The sequence below is a fragment of the Vespa crabro genome, chromosome 4, assembly GCF_910589235.1.
Source record: "Vespa crabro chromosome 4, iyVesCrab1.2, whole genome shotgun sequence".
Lineage (NCBI taxonomy): Eukaryota > Metazoa > Arthropoda > Insecta > Hymenoptera > Vespidae > Vespa > Vespa crabro.
In genome coordinates this window covers 1,373,099-1,387,974 of record NC_060958.1, presented here as the reverse complement: position 1 = coordinate 1,387,974, position 14,876 = coordinate 1,373,099, and the positions used below count along the sequence as shown (strand labels likewise).

At 28.4% G+C, this 14,876-nt stretch overlaps 3 protein-coding genes across 4 annotated transcripts; 2 read left to right on the top strand and 1 right to left on the bottom strand.

Annotated features, from left to right (window-relative positions):
- Window positions 1-2,022: 2,022 nt before the first annotated feature.
- Window positions 2,023-4,219, bottom strand: LOC124423374 (formylglycine-generating enzyme). The gene is made up of 4 exons (XM_046961022.1): window positions 3,311-4,219; window positions 2,968-3,139; window positions 2,709-2,892; window positions 2,023-2,620 (listed from the first exon to the last, which is right to left on the bottom strand). The coding sequence occupies exons 1-4, from the start codon at window positions 3,843-3,845 to the stop codon at window positions 2,465-2,467; spliced, it is 1,047 nt and encodes a 348-aa protein (XP_046816978.1). The 5' UTR covers window positions 3,846-4,219; the 3' UTR covers window positions 2,023-2,464.
- Window positions 4,220-4,293: 74 nt separating this feature from the next.
- LOC124423375 (solute carrier family 35 member B1) lies at window positions 4,294-6,999 on the top strand. Of its 2 annotated transcripts, XM_046961024.1 has the most exons (3): window positions 4,294-4,548; window positions 4,722-4,892; window positions 4,986-6,999. In XM_046961024.1, exons 1-3 carry the CDS (start codon window positions 4,489-4,491, stop codon window positions 5,559-5,561), a joined length of 807 nt encoding a protein of 268 aa, XP_046816980.1. In that variant the 5' UTR covers window positions 4,294-4,488; the 3' UTR covers window positions 5,562-6,999. The 2 variants fall into 2 exon arrangements, with proteins under 2 accessions (XP_046816980.1, XP_046816979.1); XM_046961023.1 differs by having other exon boundaries at window positions 4,295-4,892.
- Window positions 7,000-7,622: 623 nt separating this feature from the next.
- LOC124423373 (sodium/potassium/calcium exchanger 4-like) lies at window positions 7,623-14,498 on the top strand. The gene is made up of 5 exons (XM_046961020.1): window positions 7,623-9,533; window positions 12,226-12,460; window positions 12,737-12,919; window positions 13,043-13,348; window positions 13,566-14,498. Exons 1-5 carry the CDS (start codon window positions 8,910-8,912, stop codon window positions 13,883-13,885), a joined length of 1,668 nt encoding a protein of 555 aa, XP_046816976.1. The 5' UTR covers window positions 7,623-8,909; the 3' UTR covers window positions 13,886-14,498.
- Window positions 14,499-14,876: the final 378 nt, after the last annotated feature.

Below are 14,876 nucleotides of genomic sequence, written 5' to 3'. Positions count from 1 at the left end.
ATTCTTGTGAAAATGAAAGTAACTTTTAATATATTTATATATATTTCTCTCTCTCTCTCTCTCTCTCTCTTTCTCTTTCTCTTTCTTCCATATACTTGATTTTCTACTTTGATAAAATTTAAAGATAATGAATTTATTATCGTATATTCTTTACATGTAAAATATTATACAAATATTTTGTATCTTTATTTACTTTTTCTTTTATATGCATAATTTCACAAAAATTGAAATAAAGTTACTAGCTTTTATGCAGAAAATGTCAATTAATAATTAATTTACATTGGCTCAGGGTTTTCAAATACAGAATCATCTGATCTATTTTGTATTACATATATGCCCGAATTCATTCGAGTGCCCAACTGCTACAAGTATAAATCCAGGCTGATATTTTGTACATATTTGTTTATTCATTGATAAATTTTTTAATGACTGACAAATATTTTGCGTAAACTACACTGTAATTTCTATAACGTTTGCATGTGTGTATGTGTGTGTGTGTGTATGTGTAATACTTATAATATGGAATTTTCGCTGATATTTATTGAACAAAAATATTAATTAAAATTCGACAAACGTTGAGAATATTTATAATATAGTATATGGAATAACTTTTAATTCATATTAAATTATTTATAATATCCAATGTGAAATGTTTTCATTGGTAAAACATTAGAATATTAATGAAATTGTATAAATAATAAAAGAACTTAAATAACTTTCTAACTACTGCTTATATTAATTGATACCATTTGCTAAATTGATTGATACTATAATAACGCTATGAATGATTGATACTATAATAACACTATTCTTGACAGTTGATTTTAAAAAAATTGATATGATTAATATGAGAAATATGAATGAAATAAAGAGGTATGATGCTTTTGCTTTAATGTAGAATTTTTGCATCCGAGCAGAATGAGTAAGAATCGTGGAGTGATTATATTGATGAGATTGTTTTTACTTTTTTTTTTAAATATAAGATTAAGTAAGTAAGTAGCATACTTTTGAATGAATGATATAGTTTTGATTAGAAAGAGGCCTGGAGTAAAAACGTGCGTAATCAATCGCCTACTCTGGGATTAATATTCTTTTTCTGTTGCAAATGTTATCATCAAGTGAAAGAAAAAAAAAATGATTATTTAATAATACGTTATTTAATAATGACTTGTCATCATGTCGTCAGTTCATTAATGTTCTTGATCAAATTTTTTGTTCTCACAGAATAAAAAGCTCATTGAAAAATATATACATACATATACATACGTGTCATCCGTCAGCGTACGTGTGTATATTTATGTGTGTGTGTGTGTGTGTGTGTGTGTGTGTGTGTGTGTGTGAGGGCCATTTATAATATCACGATATGTAATTGCAGGTATATAGTTTTTTAATTGAATATAATTTAAATATAAATTTAATGAAAATCAATGTTTGATTTGATAAAACAATTAATAAAAGGATATTAATTATCTCAGAACTTTTTCTTACTTGTGCCTTAATATTTAATATATGTATTTATGTAACGTGTGTGTGTCTTTTGAATTTTACAGATATATAGATTTAATTAAATATAATTTCAATATATATCTAATGAATTAGTATTTGATATGAAAAAAAAAATAAATAGGAGAATATTAATCATTTTAAAAACTTTTTATTGATTGATTTTGTGCTAATATTTAAAATATGTATTTATGTAAACATATGTTCTTTGAATTTCAAATATAGATTTAATTAAATATAATTCAAATATAAAAAACTGAATAAATAATTGTCAGTGTTGACAAAAAGATTACTAAAATTATAAAAATTATTTTAAAATCTACTTTTTACTAATACTTTATTTTTTATTAATATATGCGTTTATGTAAACATGTGTGCTTTTTTAATTTCATATCGACTTATGAAATATAACTAAAATACAAACATAATGAATAAATTCTAACTTTGAAAAAATATCAATTATTTTAAAAACTAACTTTCAATATAGAATTTCAAATATAGATTTAATCGAATATAATACTACAAATATAATGTATTGTATGTGTTACTTTTAATGTAAACTTATCAATTTATGATTGATTCTAAACTACAAATTTATTAGGATATTTTCAAATATGAATGAATAATTTCTATGTCTAACTGAAATCTATAAATAAATTTCAGCTTTGTTGTTTTGAGTTTGTTTTCCTTTTTAATTTAATTTTTTTGAATTTGCTTTTTTTAGTTTAATTTATTACATTTTTTTTTTTTTTTTTAAATTTGTTTCTAATTCACTTTTCATTGCTTTGACATGTCTAACAAAAAATAAAATATTATTTTAAATCACATAAATCAACTATCAGTGAAAAAACTTAGTTCCAAAGAAACTGTATTTTTGAACTTTATCTTCAAAGCAATGTTGAACATTATGAGATGTTTTTAATGAAAATATAATATTCTTGGAAAAACATTAGTGTACATGTTATACTGACATAACGCATCGAAAACCAAGATTTCCTGCAGATGTATCTGGAGTATTTTGACTACGTGCAGCACATCTGTATCGATAACAATAGCTTTTGTGGCATAAGTAGGAACCACCTTTTTTTACCCTGTCTGTACCACTCAGTGGCCCTTTCTAAAACATTTAACATTAAGAAAAAGTTCATATTAATAATAATGAAAATACAAGTCAAATTCATTCACTCTAAATTATTATTACTCACAGGATTTTTTGTTTGATCACTTGTATGCTTTGTGAACCACCAATCTGACGTCCACTCCCAAACATTACCAACTATATTATGCAATCCATATGAATTTGGTAAAAATTTGGTAATCGGAGCAGTACCAAGGTATCCATCTTCTTGTGTATTATTATGTGGAAATTCTCCTTGCCAAATATTTGCTCTAGAAAAAAAAAGTAAGTTTTTAAATGTATATAACCACTCATGCATTATTTTTTATCTAAAAATAGTTCAATACCTAAACTCTTTATTAGGAGTTAATTTATTTCCCCAAGGAAATAATCTGTCTGATAGTCCTCCTCTACATGCAACTTCCCATTCTGCCTCCGTTGGTAATCTTTTATTCAACCAACTACAATATGAGAATGCGTCATTCCAAGAAACATGAACGACTGGATGATCCATCCTGACTGAATATTAGTAAGTTACATATATGCAATGTTTATATGTTATATATTACTAATATTTTAATCATAAATAATACATGTTACATTATAAAATAATATTTCAAATTCTACATACAAAAAAGGAAGGATAATAAATTTTATTGTAATATCTTATTTATGACTTGATAAACTTACAAGTTATATTTGACTTAGGTCCCTCAGGATGTTGCCATGTAGCACCTTTTACAGGTAGCCACCATGGTGCTTGAGCCACTGCTTCTTTTATTTCCCTCTTAACATTTTCTTCTAAAAGACCTTCAAAAACGAAAGAATCTCCAAATTTTTCTGCTTCTGTTTTATATCCAGTTAAACTCACAAACTCAGAGAAATCTTGATTACTAACTTCAAATTTATCTATGTAGAAATCATCCAGAACAACTTCTCTTTTTGGCCCTTCACCATCCGCTACAAAAATTGGATTGTTTGTTCCTATCGAAAATGTACCACCATTTATTTTTGCCATTTTTTCAATACTTTGTCTTTCTTTATCGTCCCTTATCTCCAACTTTTTAATATCATTCACCGAACATTGTTCTTGTCGATTTTGAGTAAAGTGTGATTGTCTATTTGCTTTGCTTCCACAATGAGTACTTTCTTCATTAGAAAAACAAATAATTATAAACAATAAAAAGGATATAATCCATAACACGACATGTCGTTGGTTAGACATGCTTAATACTATAAAACGTATAACTTGTGATATTGTGGTTACTTTCTATTTAAAAAGAAAAAACGAATGTGGTTGTCTATTTGCTTTTAAAGATATGTAATTTAATCAAACATCTGTGTCAAGAAAGTCTCTATGGTATCTGTCATATAAAATGATATAATGCTATATTCTAATTTAATATGTAGTTTCTAAAATGTTTCAGAAATGTTCCTCAAAACAAAATAATGTATAATTAAAATGAAAAATAAAATTGTATTTTTCATGTAGAATTTATTTTATTTAATTATATTTGCAAATCCACTTGTAGAATTGTAATATCTAATGTGGTTTGTATTTGAGGTTACCGCTATTATCAAAATAATTTCAAATACGTCATAGTTGTCGAATGCATCTTAAAATTTTAGTGTAGAGCGCGCTGTACACGTTCATGGTCTTTTTCACCAACATACTTCTACATAGTCGATAGCAATCGGTAGCAATGTGAACTGATTATAACCTATTGTTTAATGCCACGTATATTTATGTGCCATGCTTAAAAGTTAAAATTTTGCGACAGAAATAAAGTCATGGATATGACTATAATAATATTTTAATGTTTAAATCTATAAAATAATAAATAGTGAATTATATTCTGTGACGATAGATGATTTATTGTGTAAGATGTCGAACAGTCAACATTCCAAGCTACTTATTTGTGCTGCCGGTATTTTCATATGTTACTTTTATTTTGGCATGCTACAAGAGAAGATAACGAGAGGTCAATATGGTGATGAGAAGAATAAAGAGAAATTTACTTATATGTTTGCTCTCGTTTTTACTCAATGTTTGGTTAATTACATGTTTGCTAAGATGATTTTATTAACGGTTATGAAACAGGGCGAAGATACAACACCTACATTATATTATGCTATTTCTTCTTTAACGTATCTGCTTGCTATGGTCTGTAGTAATATGGCTTTACAATTTGTAAGCTATCCAACTCAAGTGATAGGAAAATCTGGAAAACCCATACCTGTTATGGTACTCGGTGTATTATTGGGCAACAAGGTGAATTAGATCAATTTGTTTTAATTCAACAAATTAGAATCAAATTATTTTTAGTAATCTAATCAACAAATTCTATTTTTTTTTTTTTTACAGGTATATCCAATCAGAAAGTATGCTTTTATATTTTTAATCGTGATTGGAGTTGCTTTATTTATATATAAGGATGGAAGTGCAAATAAACAAACAGAAGGACAAACGTGGTTTGGGGAGTTACTACTTTTGTTATCATTAATGATGGATGGATTAACAAGCGCAGTACAAGAACGTATGAGAGCAGAACATAAATCTAAATCTGGCCATATGATGCTCAATATGAACCAATGGTCTGCTGTATTTAGTGGCATAGTAATCCTTATCTCTGGAGAATTGTTTGAATTTATTAAATTTTTACAACGTTATCCATCTACTATTTGGCATATTTCAACATTTTCTTTGGCTGGAGCATTTGGACAGTATTTTATATTTTTAACAGTTGCTGAGTTTGGTCCATTACCATGTTCCATAATAACTACTACTAGAAAATTTTTCACTGTCTTAGGATCTATATTAATTTTTGGTAATAGTCTCCTACCTAGACAATGGATAAGTACATTTATAGTATTTATGGGTTTATTTTTGGATTCCATGTATGGCAAAGATAAACCAAGCAGAAAGGAAACAGTTAAATAATTATACTTTATAAAGAGAAAATAATCATTGTTCCTCAAGTATCTCATTTTATTCAATCTTTGTTAGATTTCTTTGATATCGAGATACATACAAAATGCCTTTTATCAAAGTACACTTTCTACTATGCCAATGGAATTAATTACTTTTTTATGGAGTAGATACAAAATATTGAACCAATTATACAAAGAATGTATCTATAATATATATCTAAGAGACTTTATTTATAATAACTAAAAATATTGTCTAAAAAACGTGAAATATTTTAAATGTGAATGAGATAGGCACAAATGTTAGATATTATGAAATTCTTCCAAACACAAATTTTTTATATAAACATATAAATATTACAAGATTATGGAATTCTTTTTATTTGGTTTTTCTTATATTTTTTTGAAAAAAAGAATTGTAGAGATCGTAATTTGTGATCAAAGGTATATTTGTTTTCATTGATACTTATTTTTAAATATTTGTACTACTCTACTGTTATATTCATTTTATATATTCGGTGCTCTTGCATATATATATATATATATAGAGTATAATTTTATGTAAAAAATTCTGTATCTTATATTAGGTTTATTAATTTTTTTGCTCTCTTATATTTCTTCTCTTCCTTGAATATCTTCCCGATAGTCTCATTTAAAAGTAGATTAAAATACAAAAACTATATAATATAATTCATGATGACGCAATGAAATACCTTAGCTACTGTATATATCGTAATATTCTTTGTACCACATTAATCTAATTAAATCCTATTCCTTTCACAAAGAGATAACAATATATCCCATATTATAAACTATGATCTTCATAATAATTTAAGAGAATATCAAAGGTGTATATACATTAAGGTATATATATATACGTATCGTTGAAATTAATTACTGAAATACAGTAGGACACGATTATACAATGTTATCGTATACAAATGATATATACGTAAATGTAGATATATTGCCAATCTTCGTCAATATAAAACAATCTATCATTCCTATCGGATTTAATTAATTACCAGTAAATTTTATTGATACTGAATTTTAACATTCCTTCGAGGGAATTTCCGAGTTTCAATCGACCGATTAAATTCAACGAGTCACAATTGTGTTTCTTTCTTCTTTGTTTGTTTGTTTTTTTTTTTTTTTTTTTTTTTTTTTTTTTTTTTTTTTATCCTCGCATATATTATATGTAAAGATCATAAAACATAATTATAGAATTAGAGAAATATATTTAAAATATGAGGATCGTCGAATTAGTTCAAGGTTCGAAATAATCATGAAATTGCCAATGAATATCAAGATCAAGAATTAAGATAAGTAAGAGGGATTGGTGTGAGGAAGGGGAGGAGGAAGAGGAAGAAGGAATAGAATAATGTAAAGTTAGAAGATGGAGAGGCTAGGATAGGGTTGAATAAATAAAATAATCTATTCCGATCTCTGAATAACTACCAACACATATGAGAAAATCGATAATCAAAGTTATCTACGCGAATACTTTTGTACAATATATATATATATATATATATCCTATTTTGCAACAGTCGAATGACACACCGAAGATAAAGTTGTGCACGTACAAGTTGGTAAAGAAGCGGTGAGGGGGAGGAGGTAAGAGGGACTCGTAATCAGCTAAGTCTATCATAAATGCCGGAGTCGCTGCAAAAGAAGCAGTTTAACGTAGGTAGCCGCTTTGGTTGTCTTATTATTCAATGCCGGTGTCATCATCCGTAGTGTAAGATTAAAAAAGTAGACAACTAAGTGTGTATTAGATCGATAACGTGTTTCTTAAGGATTTATAACTTATATACATTATTACGAGAGTTATGAGATTCTTCGTACTTTCTACCGTCATATTAGTCGGTTATTTATCCACGTGCTTGCAGTTAGTGCAAGCGCATCGTAACGATAATGCTGGTGAGTGTGATCCTTGATCGTGAACTTCGTTTTCATCGATACATTTGAAAAGAAAAACATTACAAAAGAAAAAAAATATTTATATTATATAATAATAATAATAATAATAATAATAATAATAATAATAAATAAATAAATAAATAAATAATCGTTAAATATTTCTTCAAGTTTTTCGACATATTTAAAGTATATAATTTAAAGTAAGGAATATATGTAGATATATGTTAGATATACATGGAGATACACATGTATATCGATCGAAAGTCATCATCATTTGAAGGACGCTCACCAATAAGTGAAAAAATTTGATCGAAAGCTATCATTATTATCATTGGAATTTCACATTATAGTTTCGGTATCATGTCATTAAAGTAGGAATATATATATGTATATATGTATGTATGTATGTATGTAAACGTATATTGATCGGGAGTCATCGATCATCCATTAGATAAGTGAAAAAATTCGATCAAGAGAGAAAGAGAAAGAGAGAGCAATCATTTTATTATCGTTCTCATTGGAATTTGTAGTTTCTTCAAACGGCAACATATATATCACACGGGAAAATCCTATCAGAAGATAATTTTTACTCCATTGGATATACCTTATTTTCTTTTTCTCTTTTTTTTTTTCTTTTTTTAACTTACTCGCTTCGCTAATAAGATCTCATTTGAGCGAATACCTTTGAGGAAGTCAAAGACGAATTTTCAAAAAAATGCGTCGTTTCTTTTCTTTTCCCCAATTGTAAGGATAATTTTACATTCGACGCACTACGTTCGAAGAGAAGAAAAAAAACAAAGAGTTAATAATATTGCGAACAAAAGAACACGGAGAAAAAGACGTCTTCCCGAATACACATATCCAGATCTTTGTGATTTTCAATCATTATTTCACGCGGTACATACGTGGAAAAAATATTATTATTGCAAAAGACGAAAAATTGGACAAACTTAGAACATCCTAACGAACAACTTTTCCGTGCTTATACATGTGTGTGTGTGTGTGTGTGTGTTTAGGATTATAACGTATCAATGCATTATTCAGAAATGGCGAATAGCTTAGCGTTTTGATCAGTATCTCCATCGTCTTCGTATTTTATTAACAAGCTCTTTTCGATTGAACGATCTACGTCAAATTATAAAAAAAATACACGATATCATTTATTTTTAATTACATATAATACAATAATTACACTGAAAGAAGTTATATAAATAAATCAATAAGTAAACTCAAATATAAGAAAAAAACTTTTATTGTCGCATTAATTGAAGTATTAGTAGTAGAAAAATAATAATAACCTTTATATTAAACTCGAAGAGTTTTTTCTTAGAAATAATGATATTTATATATTGTAATATTGTACTAACATATACTGACTAAACAAATTAACCAATAACATAAATTATTTCGACGAAAACGTAATTTATTATAATGATAAATGAATATTAACTCTAAACTAACAACATGTAAAACCACAAATTCCATTCTTTTGTTGCTATTAAACATTCTTATGTGTACTTACGTATTCTTGACGTCGATAAGAATTAATCCGAAGAAACGGTTGTATATAACAAGAAGTATATATATATACATATATACACGTGTGTGTGTATGTGTGTATGTGCGTATTACGAATTATAACTCATCAAATACGTTACTGGTCATTTTAGAAATGGTGATCAAGAAAATCGAGGAAAGTCAGAAGAATTGTACGCCTCGATCGATCAATGACTTCCCAGAAGACATCTTTACGCCAAAACAACGTGAACAGGGGGCGGCTCTGTTACACGCATTCTTTGGCTTTTATTGCTTTTTATTGACCGCTTTTGTCTGCAACGATTATCTCTTACCAGCACTCGATTGCATCTGTTCCGGATTGAATATCTCAGCTGATGTTGCTGGTGCCACATTTCTTGCTACCGCCAGCTGTTTTCCAGAATTATTCGTCAGTGTCGTTGGTACCTTCTTAACTGAATCTGACCTTGGAGTTGGTACCGTAGTTGGTAGTGCGGTATTTAATACTTTTGCTACTACAGCCTGCGGAGCACTTTCAGCTATAAAAGTGAGTAGTAATCTAGATTTTCTTTATGTTTCTTTCTTTTTTTTTCATCTTTTGTATGTATGCGTATGCGTATATTTTTCTTTTTGTTTTTGTTTTTGTTTTTGTCATGGTCAATTCGATTTATCTCTATCCAACAAGGCTACATAATAAGAAGATAACATTAATAGTATTTTAGCGAAATAATTATATCCTGTGAGTCGACTGAACTTCCAAACCGGTTAGACTAACTTCTTCCTTATTCATTTCTTTCGATTCTGTTTGCTCATTATATACTGCGATTATTATCCTTCGATCAATATGTATACGATGAGATGATCGATTTTTCATGTTCGTTCAACGACAGAAAATAAAAGCTATGATAGGATTTTCCCGTTTAAAGATTTATAACGATAAATGGGGGATTTTTTATGCGTAATTTAGAATAATCATAAATCGGTGAAAATCTTATGAATAATTATTTATCATAATAATTATTTATTATATAAATAATATATAATAAATTAATATTAAAATAATATTAATAATTATTTATCATAAAAAATCGTTACTGTGTACTTCAGATTATTTCTTTTATATGTGGAGCTTTATTTTTTCTTTCTCTTTTTTCTCTTTTTCTCTTTCTCTTCGCATTGAAATCTTTGAAGGTCATGTACATGCTTTATTTTATATGACAGTAAAGGACCTTTATTATAATCTTAAAATATTAAAAAAAATGCATTTTAGAATGTGTTTTTTAAATAGTTGACCTCTATTTATCATCTAATTAGCATCGCTTTTCTAGTGTATTAAGATAAGAGGTAATGCTGGTAACTAAAGTATATAATATATACTTAACATTATTGATGTATATGATATCTATATATTCGAGTATATACGTACATATAAATGTACATATACAAAAGTTATATAATTATATTCGCATATAATCTAATAAAATATATTGTGTGCATTATCGATTATATATATATATATATATATATATATATATATATATATATATATATATATATATATTTCCATTCAATTTTCAGCCAGATTTTATGACATAACTTTCACGGATAAAATTGTACGATATTAATTCGTATTCGTAATTAATTCTTTTTTGCTTCTTCTTTCTTTATTATTCACGATTAGAAACTAAAGAAAAAAATAAATTGATAAAATTTCAATTATTTGAGATATCGAGAAATGCACGTATCGTATTGTCCTTCAACGGTCAATATTTTCGATAAATGAATTCAATATCTCTTCATGAGATGGAATATAGTATTATTAATAAAATAAGTATCTGCTTCTTCGTCGTCGTATCGCCATCTAATCGAATTCAAAATTTAATCGATCTGACAATATCTCGAAGAAAAAATAATTTTGCTGAAAACATTGCGTCGTTGATGTCAAGCGCGAGTATTATTTAAAATTTCAATAATCGATTCATTACAGAAAAAAAAAAAGAAAAAAGAAAAAAGGAAGAGAAATCTAATATAGCTGCGCATCTTTATGATTAGAACCATCAAACTAGTTGTAATTAAGCAAAGATACGTAAATACATATACTCATAGATACATACCTCCTTCCTTGTTGACTGTGTAATTTTTAAAATGACGATGACGATATATGTACATATGTTGTACAATTTATACGATTTATATGTTAATATAAGAAATAAAAAGAGAGAGAAAAAAGAAAATAAAATTCGGATTAGTTAATAGAAAGAAAAAAGAGAGAGAGAAAGAGAGAGAGAGAGAGAGAGAGAGGACATGGGATTAGAAATATTCAAATTCTTTCTATTTTAGTCAAAATCTTTCTTTATTGCATACGAACGGATTCGAAAGAATGTGGTGTCGATAAAGTTTAAACGGCGCTAGTGGATAATCGATATTCAATTATCGTAGGTAAATCTTATTTTATCATATCTCTCACAACTACGTGTTAGAAGAGAGCCGTGCTAAGATAATCATCGACGCGACCACGAGACGACAATGGTCGACATCGTGCATGTTACGTTATTATTATTGCTCCGAGACATTTTCATGATAATAAATCCGACGAAACGAATTCGTGACTTTAACGTCTAACGATCCGAACGTTATATCTCTAACAAGATAGGACGACGAGGAGGAGTAGCGCGGCGATAGGTAATATTATTCAAAAACCGGGAAGCGATTTTTTTCTTCTTTTCATTTTGTTGTTATTGTTATTTGTTTTCTTCTTTTTCTCTTTCTTTCTTTCTTTGTTATTACTAATTTTTTATTTCTTTCTCCGTCTCAAAACGATCATTTTCGCTGACACGCGGCGTGACATTCGTGAGGGACATGCAAAGCGCATATAATTTTTTATCATCGTGGCACGAAATACAGTATATATCTTTTGTTTTTTTTTTTTTTTGTTATTTTTTCTTTTTTTTTCTTTTCTTTTTTTGTTCTTTGATTTTGTTTTTGTTTTCTTTTTCAATTATTATCGACGATAATGCTCTACGAAAATCACGTCGGTCGGATCGATCGCACCTCAAAGAACTCGATTTTAAATTGCTTGTGATCCTTATCGATTTCTTTTTTACAAGTCACATGTATGTACATATACATATACATATACATAACATATATATATGCATATATATATTTATATATATATATGTTTGTATGTGTATTATCAGAATCCCACAATTAAGTTTTTTTTTGCAAATATTTAACAGGGTATACAGCTAGAATGGCAAATACTGTCGCGCGATTGCATAATCTACGTGATATCCGTTGGTTCGTTGGTATTGGTTATGTGGGACGGCCTGATCACCTGGTACGAAGCAACGATCTTCATGATATTGTTCGTTGGTTATTTGGTCCTTCTGTTCTGCGGCGAAGGGATCACACGTTGGTATAAGAAGATCAAACATCTTTGTTGGAACGGTACCGAGTTTTCGGAAGAAAGTGGTGAGTTTCACACTTGTATTGATTTTATCTCTCTCTCTTTCTCTTTTGTTCTTTTTCATTATTATTATTATTTACTATTATTATTATTTATTATTAATATTATTATTATTAATATTATTATTATTAATGTTATTATTATTATTATTATTATTATTATTATTATTATTATTATTATTATTATTATTATTATTGAATTTATTTTCGTCTATCTATTGTCGGAAACATGGCGGAAAATAAGAAAATTCCTCGTGGCATAATTAATTTTCTTATTGTTAGTGACTTCGAAGCCGACGACCGATCCTATGGTGCACGGTATGTACAAGCCATACGTTCACGGTGAACTAATTGCCGAGTATAGGAAAAAGAGTATCACGAAAATGGCCGAAATTAAGTCGACCAATAAGAATTTCGAAGAACTACCGGAGAATAAAGAGGAATTGGTCGATTATGTCGAACCCGGTAAAGTTTTGGACGATAATATTTAATTGTAGCTCTTTCAAACTTTGTCGAAAAAAGTTTTGTCATCTCCTTGTCCGTTTCCTTTCAATATTTCCAATATTTCCAATATTTCTCTTCTTTCAGATACGCCATTCGTTTTACCAAAGTGTAATTTGGTAATGAAGTTATGGTTTTACTTTACCTGGCCTTTAAAGATCTTACTATTTGTCACCGTACCAGATACCAGATACAAAAGATTTCGTTCGTGGTATCTTTTAACTTTTTTCATTTGTACCATGTGGATCGTAGTGTCATCTTACATGGTATCTTGGATGATGACAGTCGTCGGAGACACCATGGGAATCCCTGATTCCGTTATGGGAATAACGTTTCTATCGGCTGGTGGTAACATGCCCGAACTTGTCTCGATCGTTATTCTTTCCAGACAAGGTAAGTAACAAGAACGATTAAATTTTCTTTTTTTTTTTCTTCTTCTTTTTTGCCCGTTATTAACTTTATATCTTACTTCTTTTTTTACTTTTATCTCACTCGCATGATCATCTTGTTTGACAAATCATAATAAATATTAACAATCGGATTATCAATCGTTCGGTAATCGTTCTATCTTCTTCATTTTAATCTTTTTTTTCTTTTTTATACTTTCAAGGTAACGGTGACATGGCTATGAGCAATACGTTGGGTGCTAATACTCTTGATATTCTTCTGTGTTTGGGTCTACCATGGCTGATAAAAACTTTAATGTCGGGCAAAGATGTCGAAATCGTATCCGGTGCTCTCTGTTATAGTGTTCTATCTATAATCATTTGCGTTATATGCTTCTACTCGATCACAGCTTTTTATAATTTTAAGCTGAACAAAAAGGTTGGCGCCGTTTGTCTCGTAATGTACGCAATATTTCTTATATTCGCGATATCGGTTGAATTGAACGTATTCTTTCACGTTAATTGGCCAATGTGCGATCGATAGTCAAAGATCGAGTTTATCGACGATTGTCGTTATGTTCTCGAATATGTTGTAATACAAAAATACACACGAAGTCGAAGTGAAAGTGAGAAAGTGAGAAAGTGAGAAAGAGAGAGAGAAAGAGTGAGAGAGAGAGAGAGAGAGAGAGAGAGAGAGAGAGAGAGAGAGAGAGAAAAGCAACGAGATAATTATTTATATGTATAATGTGTACGTGTGTGTGCATTTGATTGAAATGAATGATAACAAATAATACTCATGTTGGGTAGACTTGAAAGGGAGCAACTAAATTCGTAGATATTTTAAAATAAAAATAATATAATTTGAATTTAAAAGAAACGGGAGGAACAAATAAGAAACTAAAGAGAAATTAAAAAAAAGAAAAAAAAGAAGAAATAAAAGAAAAAAGAGATAGGCATCGCATGTACGATCGCAAGATTTAATTCGAATCTTTCTTTGCATTGCGAACAATATTAATAATACGTTTAAAAAAAACTTTTCATCGACAAGCTCGAAATATAATATCGAAATCGAATGTATCGTGAGTAACGAAGTGGGTTTTTTTTTTTTTTTTTTTTTGTTTAAAGAAAATCGTTTGATCTTCGTTCATTCTTTTTTTCCAACAGAACGATAAAAAATTTTTCTCTGTACCTATCGATCTTCGTCCATGATGAACAGATATATCTATTCATCATATATTTGTAGGATAAATTCAAGCGGGTAAAATTGTATTTTTTTTATTTTTAATATTAGTTTCTTTAGTATTTTAAATTTTAGATTTAACAAATAAATAAATAAATAAATAAATAAATATATACAAAATATAAAAGAGAAAAAGAAAGTGAGAGAGAGAGAGAGAGAGAGAGAGAGAGAGAGAAAGAGAGAAAGCAAGTATAGAATGACGAAATAAAATCAAAGTATTAATTAAATCAACCAAATGATTTTATCATTATGAAGGATAATAAATATGCCCGACTCTGTTTTTATGATAATAATC

Coding starts and splice junctions, on each gene's coding strand:
- LOC124423374 (XM_046961022.1), bottom strand. CDS start 3,845: ATGTCTAACCAACGACATGTCGTGTTATGGATTATATCCTTTTTATTG. Junction 2,893..2,967: donor ACTCCTAATAAAGAGTTTAG/GTATTGAACTAT, acceptor TTTTTTTTCTAG/AGCAAATATTTGGCAAGGAG. Junction 2,621..2,708: donor GTGATCAAACAAAAAATCCT/GTGAGTAATAAT, acceptor TAAATGTTTTAG/AAAGGGCCACTGAGTGGTAC.
- LOC124423375 (XM_046961023.1), top strand. CDS start 4,506: ATGTCGAACAGTCAACATTCCAAGCTACTTATTTGTGCTGCCGGTATT. Junction 4,893..4,985: donor GTGTATTATTGGGCAACAAG/GTGAATTAGATC, acceptor TTTTTTTTACAG/GTATATCCAATCAGAAAGTA.
- LOC124423373 (XM_046961020.1), top strand. CDS start 8,910: ATGAATATTAACTCTAAACTAACAACATGTAAAACCACAAATTCCATT. Junction 9,534..12,225: donor GAGCACTTTCAGCTATAAAA/GTGAGTAGTAAT, acceptor AATATTTAACAG/GGTATACAGCTAGAATGGCA. Junction 12,920..13,042: donor GGTCGATTATGTCGAACCCG/GTAAAGTTTTGG, acceptor CTCTTCTTTCAG/ATACGCCATTCGTTTTACCA.